The 22312-nt window shown below is 44.5% G+C and overlaps 1 protein-coding gene across 3 annotated transcripts in view; it reads right to left on the minus strand.

Annotated features, from left to right (window-relative positions):
* AVL9 (AVL9 cell migration associated) overlaps nt 1-22312 on the minus strand; it is a 61339-nt gene that overhangs the window by 21039 nt on the left and 17988 nt on the right. For 2 of the 3 annotated variants that reach the window (XM_072598883.1, XM_072598886.1), the window contains exons 2-7: nt 19157-19277; nt 16636-16721; nt 9997-10068; nt 2839-2928; nt 1901-1967; nt 816-856 (exon numbers count right to left, since the gene is read on the minus strand). In XM_072598883.1, coding sequence (XP_072454984.1) covers nt 816-856; nt 1901-1967; nt 2839-2928; nt 9997-10068; nt 16636-16721; nt 19157-19277 — 477 coding nt within the window. Of the gene's footprint in view, nt 1-815; nt 857-1900; nt 1968-2838; nt 2929-9996; nt 10069-12870; nt 12944-16635; nt 16722-19156; nt 19278-22312 lie in introns of all 3 variants that reach the window. The other variant, XM_072598885.1, reaches the window with a different exon arrangement.

Raw genomic sequence — 22312 nt, forward strand, 5'->3', positions numbered from 1 at the left:
TTTTTACACAACTTCTGTTGCTAAGTAAATAAAATCCTAAGGAAATTATGCTAAAAAAAAAAAAAGATAAAAATCTAACCTAGATGTTAACCTAACACTACAAAGGTTATTTGTGCCTTTAAAAATGTGATATGTTATTCAATGCAAGTCAGGAGCAGTTGGCTTGTCTAAGAGAGCACAGAATGGCCACAGGAAAAGGCTGGTCAATATTTACATCCTCAAACTGGAGAGAGGGTGGTTGGAAATGGCCTAACGCCTCTACCAGTGACAGGAGACAAAAACCACTATGATGTTTCAAATGTTCCTACTAACTTCAGTCTGTAGGCTCCCTTCTTAGGGGGGCACCTCAAACTTCAGATGCTTAGCTAAGGCCAAAAAAAATGGTGCCCTGCGTTGTGACTGAGTTTTGACAACTGTGCACAACCTCAGAGAAAAACAAGAGGCAGTGATGCCCTTCATGCTCTCCTCAGGGCATGTCCCCTCATCATTTTTTTGTACTTATAAATACGTAAAATTAAGAATGAAATATGCCTTGTAAAATCTTACTTAATAGAAGGTCTGTGATCAACAAAACTTAGAAAAAAATGGTTGCTATTTGTGATAGGAATATAAAAAAATCATGAAAGAAATGACTCTGGCTAAAGTAGAAATATGACAAAGAGTTCTCTTTTATCTGGGGTGGGGGACTGTAATTTTAGACCCATATCTGAAGAAAGTAACATTTTTAAAGGAAATACTACATTCTGTCCAATGAACACATGCAAGGATAGTGCCTCCTACTTCTGTACTTTCTGAGCCCAACAAAAAAACCATACCTTGTGTCGAAATTGAAGGACCAGATCTCGTGGGGAAAGACCTGCAGTGAAAAGAAGTCAATCTATGAGTGTCCCTTCCCCAACTACCATGCAGAGGGGAAAGGGGGGAAAGAGGCATGAACATCCCATCAAGGAAACGTGGCTGCGATGCAAAGCTGTGTGGGAGACAGAGCTGGAGATATTCTGGGATCTGCTGGGTGGGGTCTCGAGAACCACTGAATTGGCAAATCATCTTATTTCTCGGACAAAGAACCCCCACTAAAAACATAGAGCTAAGCACACAATTTGGGTCTGTTTTCTTGGCTTACCCATTGCTGCTGATGTCCTTTCTGACATACTCCAGGCTTTCAACATTTTTTAGTGATAACTTTTCATGATCATTTAAAGGCAGAGTCTGGAGAAAATCTGGTTTCATAAAAGATGTGTCATTGTGAACTTGTTTACAATTTGCATGAGGGATGGCTTGCTAAGAGTAAACTCCGCTACTGAGACTGCCTTTTATCATTATCAAAGGAGAACTCAATAAATATTTACTGATTATAAGGATTTATTGAACAGCCACTGGGCCCAGGACTGCATGAAAACAGTCCTTGACCTCCCTGAAGAGCTTCTAATTGCCTAGAGAGGGTTAATACAGACATATGTAACTAACAATAGTGTCTATACCTACACTCTATGCAGTTCTGTCTACACTAGGCCTGCATAGATTTTACACATACAACATATGTAACAATGAGCTGGAACTGAATGAAGGGGGCAGGGGAAGCCTATGTGGGAATGAGGAAGTTTCTCTTTGACGGTAAACCCCAGAGAACAAAAGTGACACAACGTATGATATAATATATAGAAGATAACCACACTGCAGGCAGTTCAAGCATCTCAGCAGAGTTCTCCACTGCAGATGCAGTCTAGAGATGCACATTTCAGGAAAGTCTGTCCAAAGCTAGATATATGTGATGAAAGTCATATAGAAAGAGGGAACTCCAGCACCAGCCGATCAGAGACTGAGGATAATGTGGACAAACAAACCAGTCTGTCCAATAAGAATCTTGAGGGTCTCTTCTAGCTAGCAGAGTGTGACTTACCTAGGTATACTTGGGACCCTTCTATGGATGCTCCTCCCAAGGAACTATTCATATGTTCATAGAGTTCCTAAGAAACACAGATTTGAAGAGAGAGTGATTATGACAACTCAGACGTTATGAACTGGAAATAGTGTAGAACCCAGGAGAGACAAGGAGAAAATGGCTATTTATTACTGGAGGAGGTAAATATACTAGGCACCCCCCTTGGAGACAACACAGGCTCCCTGCTCTACAATCTCCCTTCCCCCATCAACTTTCACTAAGAGCACAAGTTCTGTTTTTATTTCTTAAACCAGAACCAAGAAAGAGCTCAGAGCCACAGGGCAAGGCAGAGAAAAGGCAGCTGCCCTCCTGGCCCAGCAATAACTCCCCATTCGCATTTTGCTTCCTTCTCTGCAGGACTGAGGGTGGCTGCCCAGTGGCATAATCACTACTATGCAGTACAAGTCAGTGGCGGACCTGAAGGAGGCTGGAGCTCAATGCTGCTGCCAGGCTCTGCTCCCAGAAAACTAATGGCTCATTTTCCAGGAAGCAGGAGCACAATGTTTGGCTTTGGATTATGGGGGATGGGAGCCGAACCTGAGAGCCAGAGAAACTGCCCAATCCCTTCACTTACAAAAGGACCGATTCTCCTAAGCAGAGCACAGCAGAGATATGTGGTCACTTCAGGGATCCACCATAATCAGGGGTTTCTTCAAACTGAATTATTCCTAATTAGAAGCTAACACAGCTTGGTGTTCATGGGCACAAGGAGCTGCACAGTGCAGAGAGGGTCCAGCATCACTCAGCAGGGCAGCACCCTGACACTTTTCTTCTGGGCCAGGGCCTTGGCTAACAAATTACTTCTTTCACAAACACCCCTCCACTTACTTGAGTGATTTTTTTTTTTTTAACAGAACACACCTACAGAGGTACATAGATACACATCATAAAATTACCTTCAGAATTGAAATTTGGGAAAAATCCTTCTCTTCAAAATAGGCATGTGTGATGAGCTGAAGTTTTGCTTGGAGTAAACCATAGAGAGGCTTGCAGAAGAAACAAAACATTGTTAAGGGAGGAATTAGCAAAAGTGGAGAAAAAAATGAAGAGGAGGGAAAAGGGGAGATTTCAAATGAACTACATTTTTTTCTCAGAGTCACAAGCTGAAAGGGACCTCATGAGGTTGCCCGTGTCCTAGGCCCTTCTTTCTGTAAAGCCTCAACTGGTCAAGGGTGATGTTCAAAATATAGCCAACGAGTCACACAGGTGCAAACTGCTCTGCTGAGCTGAGCTCTCCTGTCAGGAGCCTGTCGTCCCTGGACGTGGCCAGCCTTTCTCCTGGTGGCACTTAATGTGATTTCTCAATCAGTTCATGGAGACTAAGGCCCTGTAGACTATGTCTTTCACTTCATAAATACTCATGTATTTCTTGAAAAGTCAGTCAAATAGCGTTTCTTAAGCACCTACTACATGCCAGGTGCTTACTACAAAGAAAGGCAAAAAACAGTCCATGCTCTCCAGGAGCTCACAGAAGCTTGGAGGAGACAACATGTAAACAACTGGGGTACACTGGAGGTAATCAACAGAGGAGAGGCACCAGAATTATAGGGGACTGGGATTCTAGCTGGGACCTGAAGGAAGCCAGAAGGCAGAGATGAAGAGGGAGAGAATGCCAGGCACTGGGGACAGCTAGTCAGTGAAAAGTCAGAAGACGGAGTGCCACGTGGGAGGACTAGTGAATCATGTCCTCCTTCCTCCATTTAGAACCTGCAGTTCAGTGTCAGTTCCTTTTCTCTGGACCATCCTCAGGCCTTCACTGCAGCACTGGCGGAATCTGTGATATCATTTGTGTGGGTATTTCCTTGGGGATGCAGATCATCAGCCATCTGTCAAAGTGTAGAAGATGCCACAGCCAAAGTGCCTCAGGCCCTGGGGAGCAACGGGCCAGTGATGCACCATGTCTAACATGGCTACCCTGGCTCTCAACTGACTGCCAAAGTCTTTTCCCGAGCCTGCCCCAGGAAGCCTTAGCCTGATGGGACCTTTCTGAATTTGCTCTCTGCTCTGTCATCAAGAACCTAGGCTCTACTCTGGCCCCCTGAAGAAGCTAACAGGACAAAGGTTTCACGAAGAAGATGCTCAGGTAAGTGGATTCAGGAGAACCATTTACCCCAAGGAACTCTGACCAACCATGACTTTGGAGGAGCTGTATAAGACAGGCGACATCTCCTGGCACAGAAGGAGGGAATGGACTCAGGGTGCAAAGATGGATATATATGTATTTTTTATCCATGGTCAGTATGGGAACTTGTTTCACTCGACTACGTGTATTTGTTAGAAGGATTCTGTTTTTGTATTTTAAGAAAAAGATCTGATGGTAGGCCTCTTTGTATATGCCCAGATCAAAACTGCGTAGAGCACTCTATTTGTTACAAAGGGGGATGACTATTTCTTTACTTTTCTATGTCATTTTCCTTCACAGTTTCGTTTTGATGGTTTGTTTTTTAAAATACTACCTTTGTGGTGCTGATTTATAGGAAGTTATGGCCCATAATGAACATTCAGAACTTTGTTTTTTGCCCAGACCATCCCATGCCTAGCTGTCCCTTTCCACACTTTATTTGTGGCTCCCTTCTTGTAACAAGACATAATAAATGTTGTTCCATGACAATTAGTCCTTGAACTAGTATTACTTAATATTTTTGTCAGTGAAGGAATTCTGAGATGTTGATAAACATGCCAGCAGAATTCAAAGTTATCCTGAAAGAACTGGCTCAAATCTAACAAAGCCAACAAACTGGTGACTGATGTGGAGGAGTCATGGAGAGGGCAAACACAATTCTTAGTTTCCAAGGTGAGGTGACACTAGGGAAGAGAGGATAGATTTCATCAGCATGAGGGAGGTAGAGTTAGAGACCCCATTTGTCTGAAAAAGATCTAGGTGTTCTGGTGAACTTTGGCCTCAGTATGAACAAACAGGGTGCTATGACAGCCCCCCAAGCTAGCAAAACTGTGGGCTGCATTGGGGAAGGAGGAAATCAGTGGACTCTGATGTGGTCATACCTTCCCCTCCCTTGCCCCACCACATTTTAGGAAAGACTGTAATAACTGAGAGAATTCCCAGAGGAAGAGAAAAGGTGGCGACTGGTCACCTGAGGATGGGCCAAAAGGCCTCAGCAAGAGAAGACCCAGAGGGACATGAGAGCTGTCTTTAAGTATCTGAAGGTCTGTCACAGTTAAGAAGACTTAAGATGTTTGGCTTCAGAAGGAAAAAGTCAAGGGTGAAAATGGGAAAGAAATGCAGGTTTAAGCTCAGGGGGAAGAAAAATTTCTAATTAGAGCTGTCCCAAAGGATGGGCTGCTTCAGGTGGTGATGGGTAATCCCTCACTGGAGATTTCTACACAAAAGCAGGGGGACCACTAGCTAGGTGGATCTTCCATGGGTGAGTCTGATCAGGTGGCCCCTGAGGTCCCCTAGACCTCCAGGTCTAGTGTTCTCTCCAGCCCTGGATGGATCACTTTAGGTGTTGTCTTCATGGAGTGCTCCTCTGTCTTTGTTGAGGTGTAATCAGGATTCTATCTTTGTCTCTCTCCTCTCCTCTGACATTGCCATGCCTGGGTGCAGGCCCCAGGTCCAGCCTCCAGTCAGCTGTCAGAGGGATCTCCCTAAGATGCAGGTCTGAACTCATCACCCACTGCTGACACACTCCAACAGCTCCCCCCTATCCAGGGGGCCAAAGAGAAACTCTGGTTTGGCTTCTGAAGATTCTCCTGAGCTGTTCCCAGCTTTCCTTCCCCTTCAGGACCCCTGCTGTGCCCCAAAGGTGGGCCCAGCCCTCCTCATCAATGTCTTCTAGTGAGGAAGCATTTCCTGGTCCTCTTTAATCTCTTCATCTTCTCACCTTCCTTTGGGGTTGATCTGCCATTCATCCTATGTCTAGATGGTTGTACATAGTTGTTTACAGGTGGTCTCCTCTACTAGACTGTGGGCCTCTTGAGAGCAGGGACTGTTATGTGCCTCTCTTTGTATCCCCAGAGCTTAGCTCAGTGCCCAGTATACATTAGGCACTTAATAAATGCCTGCAGCTTTGACTTGCCCTGAGATAGAATGTCATGCAGGGGAAATAAGAAGTCCATCTGTTTTGCTGGCATGTAGAAAGCTTGGGTTCAGCCAGAAAAGACTGGCTGGAGTCCAAATGAGAAGGGGTTTGCATTTTCTTGCCATGACAATCAGTAGCCACAGAAACTTCTTGAGCAGCAGAGTGAGTGGCTCTGGAGTCAGAGCTATACCTCAGATGTGTGAAGAATGACTCCAGAGGGCAGGGAAGCCAATAAGCACTGCCTGGCTCAGACACCGACTACCTGGCTAACCCTGGCAAGTCACTTCATGCCACTGGGCCTTCATGGATGCAGCTCCAAAACAAGGGGACTGACATAAAACAAATGAAAGTCATCTTGACCCAGCAAGTAAGGGGGAAGGTAGGTTTCTTCTTCTGGGGGTTGTGGCGTAATTGTCAGATTTTTTCCAATGTGTTGATTGGTTTTCCTGACTTTTTTCTCTTCCTCTTTTTGTTTCTTTTTCAATTCTTCCTTAGAGGGATGGCTCTCTGAGAAGGAGGAAGGAGAGGGATAAAGGAGGACATCCAAGTGATGTGAAAACTAAAGATATCAATAAAATCTACTTAAAAAAAAAGAGGGTTGAATTCTAAGAGATGTGAAATCTCTTCTGGCCCATTGATGATGCTGGGAGTCTTCATGCAAATATGAGTCAGAAGTGATTTTCCCATTACAAAACCACACTTCCTATCCAAATTGGATTATATTCTCATTTTTGGTAATCCTACCTGTTATTAGAGATTCAATCATCTAATCCAAAATGGAAACCTAGACACTCTTTTAGAGAACTTTTTCCAGAAGTGAACCTGTATATGTGTGTGAGTGCATGCATGTGTACATATGTGCAGGTACTTTGTATTTATTTACCTTCTGTTCTTGGTCCAGATGCTCACTAAAGGGAAACAGTATACTTATCCAGTTGTCTGACTAGTTTGGCTTACAGTCTCTTTGGTATGCCTCAATGGGGGTGACCTTAGCTTACAGTAGAGACCAGGTTCCTTAATAAGTGAAGGAGATTGACTGTAAGTCCTAGTGATGCCACTCCCCGTTTCAACCGTAATCTTCACTGTTAGGCTTTGTTGAAGGTACAAAGTAATATCAATGGCATTAGCTGAACCTAATACTCAATGTCAGGTAAACCCACAGATTCCACCTCTTCAACAGTAACTGTTGAGAAAACTGGAAAGCAGTCTTGCAGAAAGGTTTGGATCAGCATCTCAGACAATATACTACAATAAGCTCCCAATGGCAAGGAGACACAGACACAAAGATCACATCACAAGCAAATCAGAGGAGCAAGGAAGGAGATACCTTTTACAACCATGGATATAAATGTTCTTGATCAAATTGGAAATAGAGAGGATCACAGGAGAAAAAAATGGAGAACTGGGATTGAAGTTTTGTACAAACAAAATTAATGCTGTGAGAATTACAAGGAAAACAGTTACCTGGAAAAGTAATCTTTGCAACAGATTTCCTAGACAAATGACTGATGTGCAAAATATGTATAGGGGAATTCATACAAATATAGAAAAACAATAGCAATTCCCTAAGAGACAAACGGCTAAGATATGGACAGTCTCAAAGAGAAAGGCGAACCATCAACAATCTGCCATAAGATTCCAAATCAGTAACAGAGAAATACAAATTAAAACAATTCTAAGGTTTCACTAAACACCCATCAGACTGGTAAAAATGACAGAATGGACAAAGACAACTCATGGGAGGGGCTGTGAGAGGACAGAAACATGAATGTGATATTGACAGAGCTGTGGATCGATTCAACAACTGCTGGAAAGCAAAGGGGAACCAAACATACCGCAAATCACGAGCCTGTGCCTACCTCTGGAGCCAGGAATACCACTGCTAAGTATATACTCCGAAGAGATCAAATAAAAGCAAAAAAGAACTATATGGACAAAAGTATTGGTAGCAGCACTTTTTTGTTGTAACAAAGATCTGGAAACAAAGTGGATGCCCATTAAGTGGGCAATGGCTAAAGAAGTCATGGTATATGAATATAATGTAATACTAGTATGCTATGGGAAATGATGAAGGAGGTAGATAGAGAGAAACCTGGGTGACCTGATAGTGCATCAGAAGAACAAAGCCTGGGCTGGACAGACAGTGACTACAGCAGTGTTAAGGAAAACACCTGGGAAAGACTTCAGGACTCAAACAAACGCAGTGACCAACTACAGGCTGCTCAGAGGCCCAAGATGGTGCATCACACCTCCCACCTGTGGACAGAAAGGTGATGGCCACACAGAGGGCTGGATGTGTGGATCTGCTTTGCCTGATTCTATTTGGGACAAGGGGAGCTTTGAGAAGAGGTATAGAGGGCCGGGGGGATTGTGCTGGGATGCCAGAAAAGGAAGAGAGAATGTTGATGAATCATTAAAAAAAAAACCCAAAACAAACCCAAACCACACACCCACACAGGAGAGTAGAAGGAAGTTCAGAAGGGGTATGACATAGGTAAGTGGGGCAGAGCTGGGATGACACTGGTAAATCTGAACTAGACTTAAAAGACCAATTGGACCTAGTGATCATTCCTGGTTTCACATGCTGTTCTCTTGTTCTGGTTACATGGGGAAATGTTCAAGGTTATTAATCGTTATCAGGTTCATGATATTAAAAAGGAATATAAAATAAACCAGGCACTGACTTTGATAAGCAAAAAAACAAAACAAAACAAAACACTGGGAAAGACCCCAAACTTCCTCCTCCTTCTCCAGTAGAGAACAAAAACCTCCCCCACCAGAATGGTCATGGTGCAGACAAAGCAAAGTAGTCAACAAGGAAATGTGTCTGAAGGTCAACTGGGGACCGTCCAGCCCTAAAAGCCTGTGACAGGGCAGGGGTGTCTCCTTGGGCAGCCAACACCTGGAGGCGTCATCCCCAATCCAACCTTGTGACTTGTACTCCTGCACCTACTGAGGTAAGCAGCTATGCATCTAGTGAATGGTCCACCACTGCAGGGAGGGCAGTGATAAGACACCTCTCTTTACTACCCAACTGATCATGGCTCATATTATGTTCCATGATCTCCAGAGTCGAGGTCCCAGACATGGTGGCCTTGGGCAGTGGGAGTGCACCAGAGACCCTGGGCAGCCCCAGGAGTAAGTGAGACATTGGTCTACTCTAGACTCCAGAGGTCCATAAAGGCCCCATGGGTCTGAGTGCTCAGATCTTTGCCTGGGACCTGGGGATGGTGACTACCCCGAGGTGGATCCTACCCAGTAGAGTAGATATAGGCAAGCTGCCCCTATGACAACTGTTTGATAAACCTGGCCCAATTCTGGTCAAGGATCTACTTCTGGACCAGACCCAAGACAATGGCTGAGAAAGTGGCCTTCCTGGCCCTGCCTCCCCCACCCCCGGCTCTTTCCCCAAGACCTTCAGTTTTGCCTCTGGAATCCCTGGCTTCCTCCTCAGGGGCTGCCTCCATTAGGAGTATACTCTCCCCACTGAAATGACTCTGAGTGCACTTTCTTACACCGTCTCTTGTCCAATAGGCCTTCCATCAGTTTCCAAGAGAACAAGGACCCCTTTCCATCTTTGACCTCATATGCTCCACACTTTACACAGCACCTTGTACCCAGCAGGCCCTTGAAAAATACTGCAGAAGGAAGTGGCTCTGTCCTTCTGTTCTAAGTACCTAGCACAGGGTTTGGAATACTTAGAAATAAATGAGTAAAAATCAAGGATCAAATCAAACACACCAAACCTCCTATTTACCCAGAAGACTTTAACTCCTCCTCCACTTTCTTTTTTTTTTTTACACTAAATCTGTTAATTGCTGGGAAAACCAATGGTAATTTTCACCCTTTGGTGAAAAGGTGGTAGAGGTATTCATTAGAGTGTGAAGTTGCTAGATGACAGTCAGGAAAGCACAATAATCAGACCCTGGCAAAGATGGTGGCTGACCCAAGTCTTGGCTTCTCTCAAGGATTCCCCTTTTTCATGGATTTCAAGTATTTTACAAGTTGTCTTACCAGCTGGCTCAGAACACAGACACTTTTCTGGACAGTTTCTCTGGTTACATCTGCTTGCCTTACTTTGAGTGCCTATTAAAAAAAAACAAAACCAAACCATGAGACTCTTACTAGAGATAATCAAAGAGCAGTAAAGTGTAGCAGAAGGAGGGCTGAACTGGGGTATCTGAAGACCTGGGTTCAAATCCCTGTTCTAACATTGGAAGTCACTCACAGGGGTCAGGAACCTGTGGCCTCAAGACCACATGTGGCCTTCTAGGTCCTTGGTGTGGCCTTTTGAGTAAGTACAAGTTTTACAGAACAAATCCTTTTATGAAGGGGATTTGTTCTGTAAAGTCTGGATTCAGTCAAAGGGCTGTACTTGAAGACCTAGAGGGCCATATGTGGGTTCCCCACACCTGCAACCCTTCTGGCCTCAGTTTTCTCAGTAATAAAATGGGCATGGTGATACTTGTTTTCCTCACATCACAAAGACCAGAGTTAGAGAACTGTGAGTTGTTATCATCTCAACAACTCTGTGAGATTTGTACCCTTCTCTGAGAGCAAGTGGTAAAGCATTGACAAAAAAGTAGGCCTTCCCGTTTGAGTCCAACATAATTTCCATTATGCTTTCAAGGGCACTACTGGCCTCCCCTCTGCTCGAAGGCAATGAAATCCAAAGTCAATCAATAATGTGCCTACTATATGCCAGACACTGTGGGAAGCGTTACTCCTTTTCACCCCTAACACTGAGAAGCCCACATGTCCCTTTCTTTCCTGGGATAAAGGACCAGGAGAATATGCATCCTTCCTAGTGAATCCCTCCTAAATTTCTGTTGTCTTGGCTGTCTACAGATTAACCACCTGAAAGACCGCCACAAATGTTCAAATCATGACCAGTGTGTGGCTGTCAAAGCCAACAGGGTTGGAATGTCCTTGAGGATGTCTTTGGAGGAGCACAGACTGAGGCCATCAAAGAGGATCCTATTCTTAGAACTGGTTGGCTCTTCCCCTCTCCTCTCCCCTTCTCTCTTTAGGAAATGTTCACTTCTGGAAAGGGTTGCTCAAATTAAAATCCTCCCCAATCCCATACCCCACTCCGCCCTTCTGGCCTATAGTCATTGTTAAGGAGATTCCCCCCAAACAGGGCAGAGAAATTGGACTTGCCTCGGGGAGGGGCAAAAAAAGTTTTTGTTCTTAAGCTGTGGATAAATTATCTCATTAGCTTAGAGATCCAGTCAAGTCAGCAAACATTCATTAAGCTCTTGCTCTGCACTAGGGAAACAGAGACCAGTGATCCTTCCTTCAGATCACAGTCCTGATAGGGGAGGGGAACTTCCTCAGATCAGTTAGCAGACCTTTTAGCAACAGACCTTTTAAAAGAAGTATCTGTACAAACATACAGGGAAAAGCCACTAATGCCTGACAGGTCGGATTTCTTTTCATATTGAGATCAGCCAAGAATCTGAATTTGATTCTTGATAAAATTCTACATGTCATTAAAAGATGGGTTGTGGACACTTAGACAGCTGAAACCAGCATGGTGTGCATGTATGTGCATGTGTGTGTGGTGGGAGATGGTCATCAATAATGCATCACGTCAGGTCAAAAGATAAGAGCAGGTAGTTTTCAGAAGCAGCATACCAAAGTATTAACTGACTAATTAATTAACATGAAAAATATGAAAAAAAGAGAAAGGCAAATGAAAACTACTCTGAGGTGAGAAAAACAGGTAATGCACTGCTGGTCCAGTCATTTTGGAGGAAGCTATTCAACTACATATCCTTTGATCCAGCATATCACCCCTGGGGATGGCTCTGGGACAAAGTGAGGCTGGTGATTTTGTACAGCCGTCCCTCACTCAAATCCAAGTCAACTACAAGTCATGTCATCATCTTGATGTCATGGTCCTCTTGGAGAACGAAGGACAAACACAACAACAACACGGTCACCCCTAAGTCTATGCCCCCAAAGAAATGAAAGGAAGAGGAAAAGGACCTCTCTGTCTACAAATACTTATAGCAGCTCCTTTTGTGTTGGCAAAGAATTGGAAATGGAGGGGATGCCCATCAATTGGGGAATGGCTCAATAAGTCATGGTATAGGAATGTGACAGAATGCTGAAATGATGAAGGGGAAGACTTTAAGAGATAACTGGGAAAATCCATATGAGCTGATGTAGTGTCAAGTAAGCAGAACAAGGAGAACAATTTATATAATAATAGCAACACTGTAGAGACAAGCGTCTTTGAAAGACTCAGGAACACTGATCAGTGAATGACCAGCCAAAATTCCGGAGAGTTTCAAGATGTAACTTTTACAGTTCCTACCAGAAAAGTGATGGTGATGGTCTCCGAGTAAAGTCGGAGACACTTCTTTTTGGATTTGACTAGTGCGGGGATTTGTTTTGCATTGTATTTGTTTGTATTTGTAACAAGGGCTCCATTTTTGTGGCATTCTCAACTAGAGGCAGAGGAGGAGGGAGACAAGGAGAGAAGTGAGAGAAAATGTGGATCTGAAAATAAAATAAAATTTAAAGTACATCATGTCAGACTAAACATACTTCCTTTCATAGGTTTTTCATAGGGTTATAAAGTTTCATACCATTTATCAAACAGGAGACCAGGGTTCATAGATACAGTAGGTATGGATTTCAGGAAAACATCTGAAATGCTTTTTCAAGTTAACATTTTGGACAAGATGGTGTGAAATGTAGCCTTGAGGACAGTATGTTAGGTGGATTTGGAAAGTGGCTGAATCCAGAGAGTGGCCATTCAAGGGCCAATGTGAAATTGGGGAAAAGTCTCTGATGAGAAAGTCAAGGGATCTGTCCCTGGGGTTGGGATAGTGACCATTTTTAGTATGACTTGGGTACAGGCATGGTTGGAATGCTTACCAACTTTGTCTTGGTCACAAACCCAGGATGGATGGTTAATATGAGGGATGATAGTGTAGGATCGGGATTGATTCTAGTAAGACAAAATTTTAAAAGGGATAAATGTAAATTCATATACTTGGGTTCAAAGATTAACTATACAATTATGCAATAGGGGAGATTGCGACCAGTGTCAACAGGAAATAACCATTTCACAAAACTTACATGAAAACCAGGTTTATTACAAGAGAAATGAACATGCACGTGGAGCCCAAAGCCAGAGCAGAGATTTCACAGTCCTTACAAGTTTGCATATTTATGACAGTAAGACAAAGGAAGGAGGTGATACCCAGAATCTCCACCTAAAGGGGTGCAGCCTGGGAGGGGAAAGATGCAGTCAAGGTTTGGGGAAAGGACAAAACCCAAAGGGGAGGAGCAAGGCCAGGGCATGAAGAGAGATGGTCTCCTTATCTACAAGGCCCAGCTGCAGCAACCTAGTGCAGACTGTCTGGCACTGCTCTTGACTCCCAAGGACACACAAGGAGTCCAGTTTGAGATGCAAACAACAAATTATGTCAGGCCGGGGGGAAGAGGGAAGGGGGGGGCCTTCATCCTTGTCACATTCAGGGCTTCCTGCATGCTCTGGGTCCACTGGAAAGTAGAGCAATTCAAAAAGACAAGTTCAGGGGACCCCTTAACAGTCCTTAACACCCCTCCCTGTTCCACTGGATTAGATAACAGTTTGTTAAAAAAAAAAAAAAAAAAAAAAAAATTAGGTGCTTTAGTGGCCTGCAAGTTCAATATACAGGGAGAAAGCTGCTTACGTACATTTGCCAGGCTAGATGCCATAGGTATTTAAAATGTAAGAAGAATAAGCAGGAGGCAGAAGAGACACCCTCAAAGTCACAGAATCCAAGAAAGGAGACAGCAGTAACACCTAAGCAACTGCACAATGTATGAGAACAAACAGGATGACTTAGAAATCACAGGATTTCTCACAATGGGACTCCTCTTTATTTGAAAAGGTAAGGATCAATAAAATGGGCAAGGGAGGTGAGGAGATCTAAGGACCAGCAGGGCATGTCTGGGTGAGTATGATCAGTAGCAGAACTAGTGCTCCTCAGAGTAGATCACAGGCCATCTGGACAGAAGGGGAATGGAGGAGGAGAGCAGGAGCAGCTTGAGAGCCTGGTATGAAGACACACTGGGGTAGGAAAGGGGGACTGGACCACCATTACTGCCAAAAAGTAGAGCTGTTGATCATTTCTGGGCTTGTCCTGAGGAAGCCAAGGAAGAAACGGCCACTCTGACCCAATACATGCCCACCTGCAAGAAGTGGTGGTTGAAGTAGAAAGGACAAAAATTTTAGAGGAAAGTAACCTTCCTTCCCACCCTCCATCTAAGAATTTGTGAAGGAAAGGAAACCCAGGCAGAGTCTCCCAGGAATCAAGACTTCAAGAGAAAGGACATGTAGCATCCCATGGACCAGAATTCCACAGGTGAAATCATCTGAGGAGGGATAGGAAGCTCTTGAGAATGAAATTCTGAAGCTAGGGAGAAAACATTCCAGTGAGAAGAAAAAGAGAGAACCAGCTACAGTGACCAACCAACGCTGATTCACGACCAGCTAAGATTTGGTAAGGATACAGTCTACACAGGAGTACAAATGAAAGATGACCCCAGCTCCCAGGGAGAGACTGTGGACAATAGAAGTCATGCTCAGGAAAGGGACAGAAGAGAAGGACCTGTGATAAGCCAGGACAGAGAGAAGGATGGGCTTCTTGCTCTGTTTCTATTGCCTCTTTTGGACAGGAGTGGCTAAAGAAGACAGCCACAGGGGCTGAAAGTGAAGGAAAGCAAAGAGGGAAGGAGCCACCACCCACTGCGCCAGGTACCCAGACGGCTCTGAGGAGAACTGGTAGATATACTGGCAGTGATTTTCCAAGGAGTGGGGAGAATGGGAGGAGCATCTAAGGGCTGAAAAAGGGCAAATAAACAACCTTTCCCAAGAGAAAAAACCTTGGCATTTGAAGTCCAAGTCAACAGATCTAGACTGTAGTCCCCAACATAATCCCAGAACACATGATAAGTTTGAGAAAGTCAGAAGAAAGAAGCTGCATTCCAAGAAGCCAGCTTGGCTTCCTCAAGAATAGGTCATGCAAGACTTGCCACATTTCTGTTTTGTGGACAAAGTTACTAGACAGGCAGAATATGGGAACGGGCAGAGAGAGTTTGTTTTGATTTTTAACTAAGCATTTTACAAAGCCTCTCACTATTCTAATGGAAAAAGGTGCCGCTACAGCCATGAGAAGGGCAGATTTGGGAGGATTTAGAACAGGCTGACGGGCCAGACTCCACAAGGAGTCATTAATGGCTCCATGCCAGCTTGGAAGGATGTCTACAGTGGAACGCCCCGGGAATCTGTGCTGGGTCCTGTGATGCTAACATTTTTATCAAAGACTTGGCTGAAGGCATAAATGGTTTGCTTATTAAATTAGTAAATGGCATAAAGCTAGGAAGGGCAGCTAACATTAGATAACGGACTCAGAATTGATGGATTTTGACAGACTGGAACATTGGGCTCAATACAATAACATGAAATTAAGTAGGGACAAATGGTAGTTCTTACATTTGGGTCACAAAAAAAATCAAATTCACAAGTATGAGATAGGGGTGAGGGGGCTGGACAGCAGCCTCTCCAAAAGGCTCTGGGGACTCTATACAAAACAACAGTGTAAAAACAAGCTAATTCAATCTTGGCCACATCAGGAGAGGCACAGTCTCAGCATCATGGAGGTGACCATTCCACCGGGCTCTGCTTAGGTCAGACTGTGTCTCAAATGGTCAAGTTGGCCAAAGATGACAATGCGAAAGGGAGAGGGGATACAGCTGTGGGGATCACATTGGAAAAGTTCAACAGTATGCGGGGAAGAAAAGCAGGATGGCAGGAGGTCTCAGGATCAGGGGAAGGAAAGGACTGGCCACGTTTGGTCCGCAGAAGCCGCCTCAAAGCCTACCCTCAGAGGGCAGAGCTGGAATGGAAAATGAGAAATGGGAAATGCCTGGAGACAGATGATGGCAGATACACAGATTTATAGGCAATGTCAGTTTGGGAGCCAGAAGGACAAGGGGCACAGTCAGGAGATTATGTGGCAGCTGGGTAGATGGCAGAGGGTGGTGAGGAGGGCTCCAGAAAGGCTCATGGTTTTGTAAGTAGAGAAGTGGGGATGAATATGAGGACGTTGCAGAGGTAGAATCAGAAGGAATCTTGGAAACACTGGTGTGAGGGCTGCCAGGGAGAAGGAACCATCCATGATGGAGGACAGCTGGGCATTTAATTCAGGAGCCTCATGAACAGGGGAACTAATAGTCAAACCTCTGCTTAGGAAATGACTGAGAAGATACTGAAACTTTAAAATGGTGCTTTAAAAAAATGTGTCCACCCCATCTTTCCAATTATAAACCAAATCCCAGAAATGGTAAAATCCAAGGAAACAACAAATCACATAGCAGGGAGTTAATTTGGATATATTTTGGATGAAAATGAAGTATTTTATAAAATATAAATTATAATACAAGATAACCAGGGTGTCCCAAAAAGCTTAGTGTAGTTTGAAGCAACTGAAGCCTACGATGCACTAAGACTTTTGGGACACCCTGTATAATACACATAATTTGTATCATTCTGACCTACAAGTTAATGCTACACCACATAAACTTGGAAAAATGCCTCCAATGGCCTGCATATAAGCCACATTATTTCTTTTTTTCTATCAATATACATACCTTGGCTTCAATCTGTCTGTAGCAAGAGACACCATATACTGTCATTCCACTTCCATTTCTGGGGGGCAGGTGGAAAAACACGGTATCTAAGAGAAACGCAGATAAATTTGCTTAGATAAATTGTCTTCAATTCCAAAGGACTTAGGATGAAACATAAAATCCACCCCCAGAGAAAGAACCAATGGAGTCTGGATGCAGACTGAAGAACACTTTTTAAACTTTATTATTCTTGGGGGTTTTTTTGGTCTGGGTTTCCTTTTGCAACATGGCTGATGTGGAAATATGTTTTGCACGACTGCACATGTACATTCTATGGCAAACTGCCTGCCTTCTCAAGGAAGGGGAAGGGGAGGGGGAGAGAGTGAAAGTGGAATTCAAATTTAAAAAAAAGAATGGTAAAAATTTTATTTACATGTAATTAAGAAAAAATAAAATAAAAGTTGAATGCAGATAAACTTTCTTCAATAACATGAGATAATGATGCTCTGTGTCCTCATCCATCCCCTCATCCTAAATACTGTTGTTTGGGCACTTATTAAAGCTGCACTTCTAGCATCATTATGGCAACTGCACTCTCACTAAAGCCTAAGTGAACAGACCAAACCCCATAGCCCTTTGTGGCCTGACTTACCACAGATTAAAGATCTGGCACAATTTGGAAATCATTTTCCACATTTAATAATATTATTTTGAAGAAAACCAAAAGAGATTGAAATTCAGTCTTTTGAAAACAGAATCCGCTGTGCAAACTGCTCATTTGGTGGGGAAAGGGCTGGGAGCTGGAGCAGCGCGGCTATCGTCAGCTGCGCGTTCGTGGCCTTTTTCATTTCCCAGTACAACGCTGGTACTTGGCAGGAGCCACTCCACAAGGCTGGGATTACAGCCCTCCCCACCATGACCTCGGCCTTCAAAGAAAGGAAAAATCACTTTTCCTCACAAAAAGATTGGGGCCCCTGACAGGAGAAGGTGGGAGGCAAGAGGCACAGGGGGAGGGGAGGAAGGCCAGCCAGCGTGGGAGTTCACTCCTGGGGGCGTGGGGGGAAGGGAGAGTTTACGCCAGAATATTGGCTTCCTCCCCTCCCTTCCCCCCCATACCCCAGCTCTACGAAGGGACTAGCATTATGGGGCAAAAGTGACGATTGGGACAGAATGGCCATGAGATGACTACTCATAAAAATGCCAAGGGACCCAACAATCTGGAACAGCCTATTCCTAAAAAGACGATGACTCAACTTTGGCAGCAACACTCTTACCTCAGACCAAGAAAGAGAAAACAGATTTGTGTTCCAAGAAAATTGTTTCTCTTTGGTTTAGAAAAAGCAAAACCAAAGCAAATCCCCCAAATGTCTCTCAGGATGGCCTGCTTGCTCAGAGCCCTCTCTGTAGGGTTTGATTTCCTTAGGGTGAGTTAGCACCACAGGCCCTACAGACCTCAGCAGATACCCTTCGCTAATCTCTGTGACCAAAAGACCCATGCCCTGAGGGCCAGAGGTACCATCTGGGCCTGGGCTCAGACCTGCTCCAAGCCTTTCCCACCTGCTCAGTTAGCCTGGTCAGAGCCAGTATGGATAGGGTTTGGCTTCTAAGAAGCCAGAGCCAACTTGAATGTCCCACTGGAGAAGGCTTCAGGGGTGACCCTAATTAACATACTCTCCCAAGTTACACTACTGACTCTCATCCATACCATGGAAGTAGAAAATAGAAACTGAGGCAAGTCTGAGGCATGGCCCCATACCTATGAGAGGCACCATGGTCTATGGCAAGGAGTGCTGGGTTTACAGTCAGAAGGCCTTGGTACAGGGGGGGTGGAGGGGGCACCTGGCTCGGGAGGACTCCTTTGTCCCTATACCTCCTCCCAACCTTGTATTGTCACACCAGCTCTGTGTCGGGAGGGGGCTGGGGACAACTGGGTAATCTATTCTTTATATCACCAGCACCTGGCACACTTCCTTGCACACAGCAGCTACTTAATATATATCTGTGGAATTGAATCAGACTCATTTAGAGGTGGTGATAAGGAGCAGCAGAGTTGGGGAAGGCAGGTAGGGATTGTTTGAAAAACCTATAATACGGTTCAAGAGTAATGACCAGGAAACTGGAATGGAACACAAATCTTTCTTAGATAGGGACAGAAATTTTGCCCAGCGTGCTCCCTGGATGCATGTGTGCAGCACAAGCTTAAAAGGAAGGAGAAAATAATGGCTCAGGAAATGGCTCAGCCACCCTGGGGTTGCCTCCCCGCCCCCCCCATTCACAGCAGCCACAGGGACCAGGGACACAGGAGTGCTGCCAATCTGGGCTTTGTTCCTCCAGGCCTCAGAAGCACAATCCAAGCACGGCTACTCCCTGCTTAGGTGGATTAACACTTGGCACAGTCTTGTGCTCTGATCCCTTGAGGAGTTCACAGGCTTCTTCCGGCAACCATAGAACTTTTAAGAAATAGCTAAGTGTTCAATGGTCCAGCACTCCTAGTGCAGGACACCCCAGCTTCTCCACTGCAGGCCACAGCTCCCTCTCTTACCTTCCTGATAGTTGTGAGCACCATCAGGCAAGGCAAGGAAAGGCAAATACTTCCACTCTTCGGGTAAAGTGTGGCTGTCATGGCCTTCTCCTGGGATTAGGGGAGGATATGAGAATTCGACCTAAAAGAGAAAAGAATGTGTCAGTCAGAAGATTGGTGATCTGACAGAATAATCATTATTCAGCTGTGTCTGACTCTCCATGACCCTATTGAGGGTTTTCTTGGGTTTGCCATTTCTTTCTCCAGCTCATTTTATAAATGAGGAAACTGAGGCTAAGAGGTGAGGCGACTTGCCCAAGGTCACACAGCTAGGAAATGTTTAAGGCCAAATTTGAACTCATGAAGATGAGTCTTCCCGGTTCCCAGTCCAGTGCTCTGTGCACTGTGTCACCTAGTTGCCCCACTACTGATGGATAGCACAGACAGGCAGATTGATGGAGCATTTATTAAGTGCTTACTGTGTGCTGGGTAGAGGCAGGTAGGTGGCAGGTAGAGTGGTGAGTAAGGAGAACATGAGATCAAATCTGGTCTCAGACACTTTGTAGCTGTGTGAGCCTGGGCAAGTCACTTAACCCTGTTTGTCTCAGTTTCCTTATCTGTAAAATGAGCTGGAAAAGGAAAGGGCAAACCTCAAGAGAACCCTAAATGGGGTCACGAAGAATAGGACATGACTGACTGACTAAACAACAAAAACAACCAAATGTGCTGAAGAAAGGACAAAGGTCAGAGGAAAAGCAGAGGCAGAAGGCAGAAATCAGCGGTAGCATCACAACAAAGAGGAAGGGAGAACGGCAGACCACTTTCTCCAGTGGCTGCTAGGAGTTGGGCACCATGCCCTGCCTGTTCCTGCTTTTATTGGCTTTATGGGAAAACTGACTGGCATTTCCAGTCCAGACTTTTTGTGGGGCATGTATTGAGCACCCGTGGTTGAATGCCAATTCTTTACTAGGTACCCATTTTGTGCTAAGAGATGATAAAATGAATCAGAAATTGTCTTGGCCCCAAAGCTCATGATTTAGTGGGGAGATAATGATCATTCCCCCAAAGCGTTGGCCCATTTGCTCCATGTGGCTACTGCAAAGGCAACACTTTAACTGTGGAATTTACGGATTTAACTGTGATAAAAAACAAAGCTGACACACAAGGAGGGGGTGGAAAGCTGCAGGCTTGCCCAATGATAATGAGGGGCCTTTGGATGCCATGGAGGGCAGTCCTGGTGAGTCACCTCCCCTGGGAGAGAGTGGACCCAGTACTGACAGGTGCCTCCAGAGCTAATGATGCAGACTCCTTGGGGGCTTTCCAGCCTTGGTCCATCTCTCCTCAAAGGCCTTGCCTGCACAATCTATGCTTCAAACTGGCTTCCAGGTGCTGTTTCCCCCACCTCTGGGCCTTGTACCCTCAGCCTGTAAGGCCTTACCTCCTTCCTCACATTGGCCTCAACAGATCCCTAATTTACCTGAAAGCTCTGTTCCGGGGTCATCCATTACAGGAGGCTTGGCTCGATCACCCCAGCTGCTCCCCACTTCAGGCCTCTTCCACCATTCCACCATGGGGAATGCCCCACTCCAGGAAATTACTGCATATATTTTGTGTTTCATTTTCTAGACACATGTTGCTGTGTCCTCGTGGAATATAAAGTTCCTTAAGGGTGGGGACTGCTTTCTATCCCCATAACTTGGCACAAAGCCTGGCATAAGGCAGCCACCTTAAATAAATGTCTCTTTGATTAAATACTACACTTTTATTCTTAAGAGTATTGCCTCTACTATGTGCCAGGTACTGGACTAAGCATTAGAGATACAAAGAAAGGCAAAAGACAGTCCCAATCCAACAAGGGAGACAAAATATAAATAAATAAACTCTGTACACAGGAGATATATACTGTCTAAATAGGAATCACACGAGGGTAAGGAGTAAGGGGGAATCAGGAAAGGTTTCCTGGGGGACACAGGGCTCAAACAGACATGTGACCTAAAACACATTAAAATGCCATGGGAAATGTATAACAAAATAAATAAAAACAGCACCAAACAGAGAAAAGATCAAAGTTCTGCGCAGCCCACGGATGCCCTGGCCCAGTTCAGAGCCTTTGGCTGGTCACGAGTCCAGGGGCCTGGGTCCTTGGACTGAAGTGAGGGGAAGGATGAAAAGGGTGTGTGTGTGTGTGTGTGTGTGTGTGTGTGTGTGTGTGTGTGTGTGTGTGTGTGTGTGTGTGTGTGTGTGTGTGTGTGTGTGTGTGTGTGTGTGTGTGTGTGTGTGTGTGTGTGTGTGTGTGTGTGTGTGTGTGTGTGTGTGTGTGTGTGTGTGTGTGTGTGTGTGTGTCTGTGTGTGTGTCTGTGTGTGTGTCTGTGTGTCTGTGTCTGTCTGTGTGTCTGTGTGTCTGTCTGTGTCTGTGTGTGTGTCTGTGTGTGTGTCTCTGTGTGTGTGTGCGTGTGTGTTGTATGTGTGGGGGTGTCTTCAACCCAAATAATCTAACCCCCTCATCCGTATCCTCTCTATATCTACTCACTGCCTCTCCCTATGGAAATACAGCATATCCCAAACTCTTGGAATGTAGGCAAAGCAGCAGCCAGAGGCAAACTGGATCATTAATCACTTCTATTAACAAGTACAGTGGAAAAAAGAAAATCAATGAGGTGAGTTGCCAGTTAAGGATGTTGGGAAATGAACAAATTAAAGAACCAAAAGCAAATGAGAAACTGGCAAAATTAAAGGAGAAATTAATAAGATGAGAACTAAACTAATCAAAGAGCTAGGTAATTTTTTTAAAAAAAAAGATCAATAAAATTAATAAGGCCTTAGCAAATTTAATCAAAAAGGGAAGAAAATCAAATGACCAAAATCCAAAATAAGGCAGGGCAGATGACAACAAATGAAGATTTTTTTCTAAAGCTGATAAAAAATATTTATCTGAAACCAAGAGCATTTGTCTGTTATGGGGAAACATTAGAAGCTATCCTGCTAAAGAAACAGGGCTGTTCGTTCTTATTATTTACTATTTAAACATATATATATATGCATTTAAAAAATGCTCACCATAGCAAAAGAAGAAATGTAAGAAGTAACCCTGAAGTGCTTTTTAGAAAGAATCTAGCTGTGAATGGCAGGGTGGTTTATTTCACTTCAGTAAGTAACAGCAGCACGTAAAGTTTGAAT

The sequence above is a fragment of the Notamacropus eugenii genome, chromosome 3 (assembly GCF_028372415.1).
Source record: "Notamacropus eugenii isolate mMacEug1 chromosome 3, mMacEug1.pri_v2, whole genome shotgun sequence".
In the NCBI taxonomy this organism is placed as follows: domain Eukaryota; kingdom Metazoa; phylum Chordata; class Mammalia; order Diprotodontia; family Macropodidae; genus Notamacropus; species Notamacropus eugenii.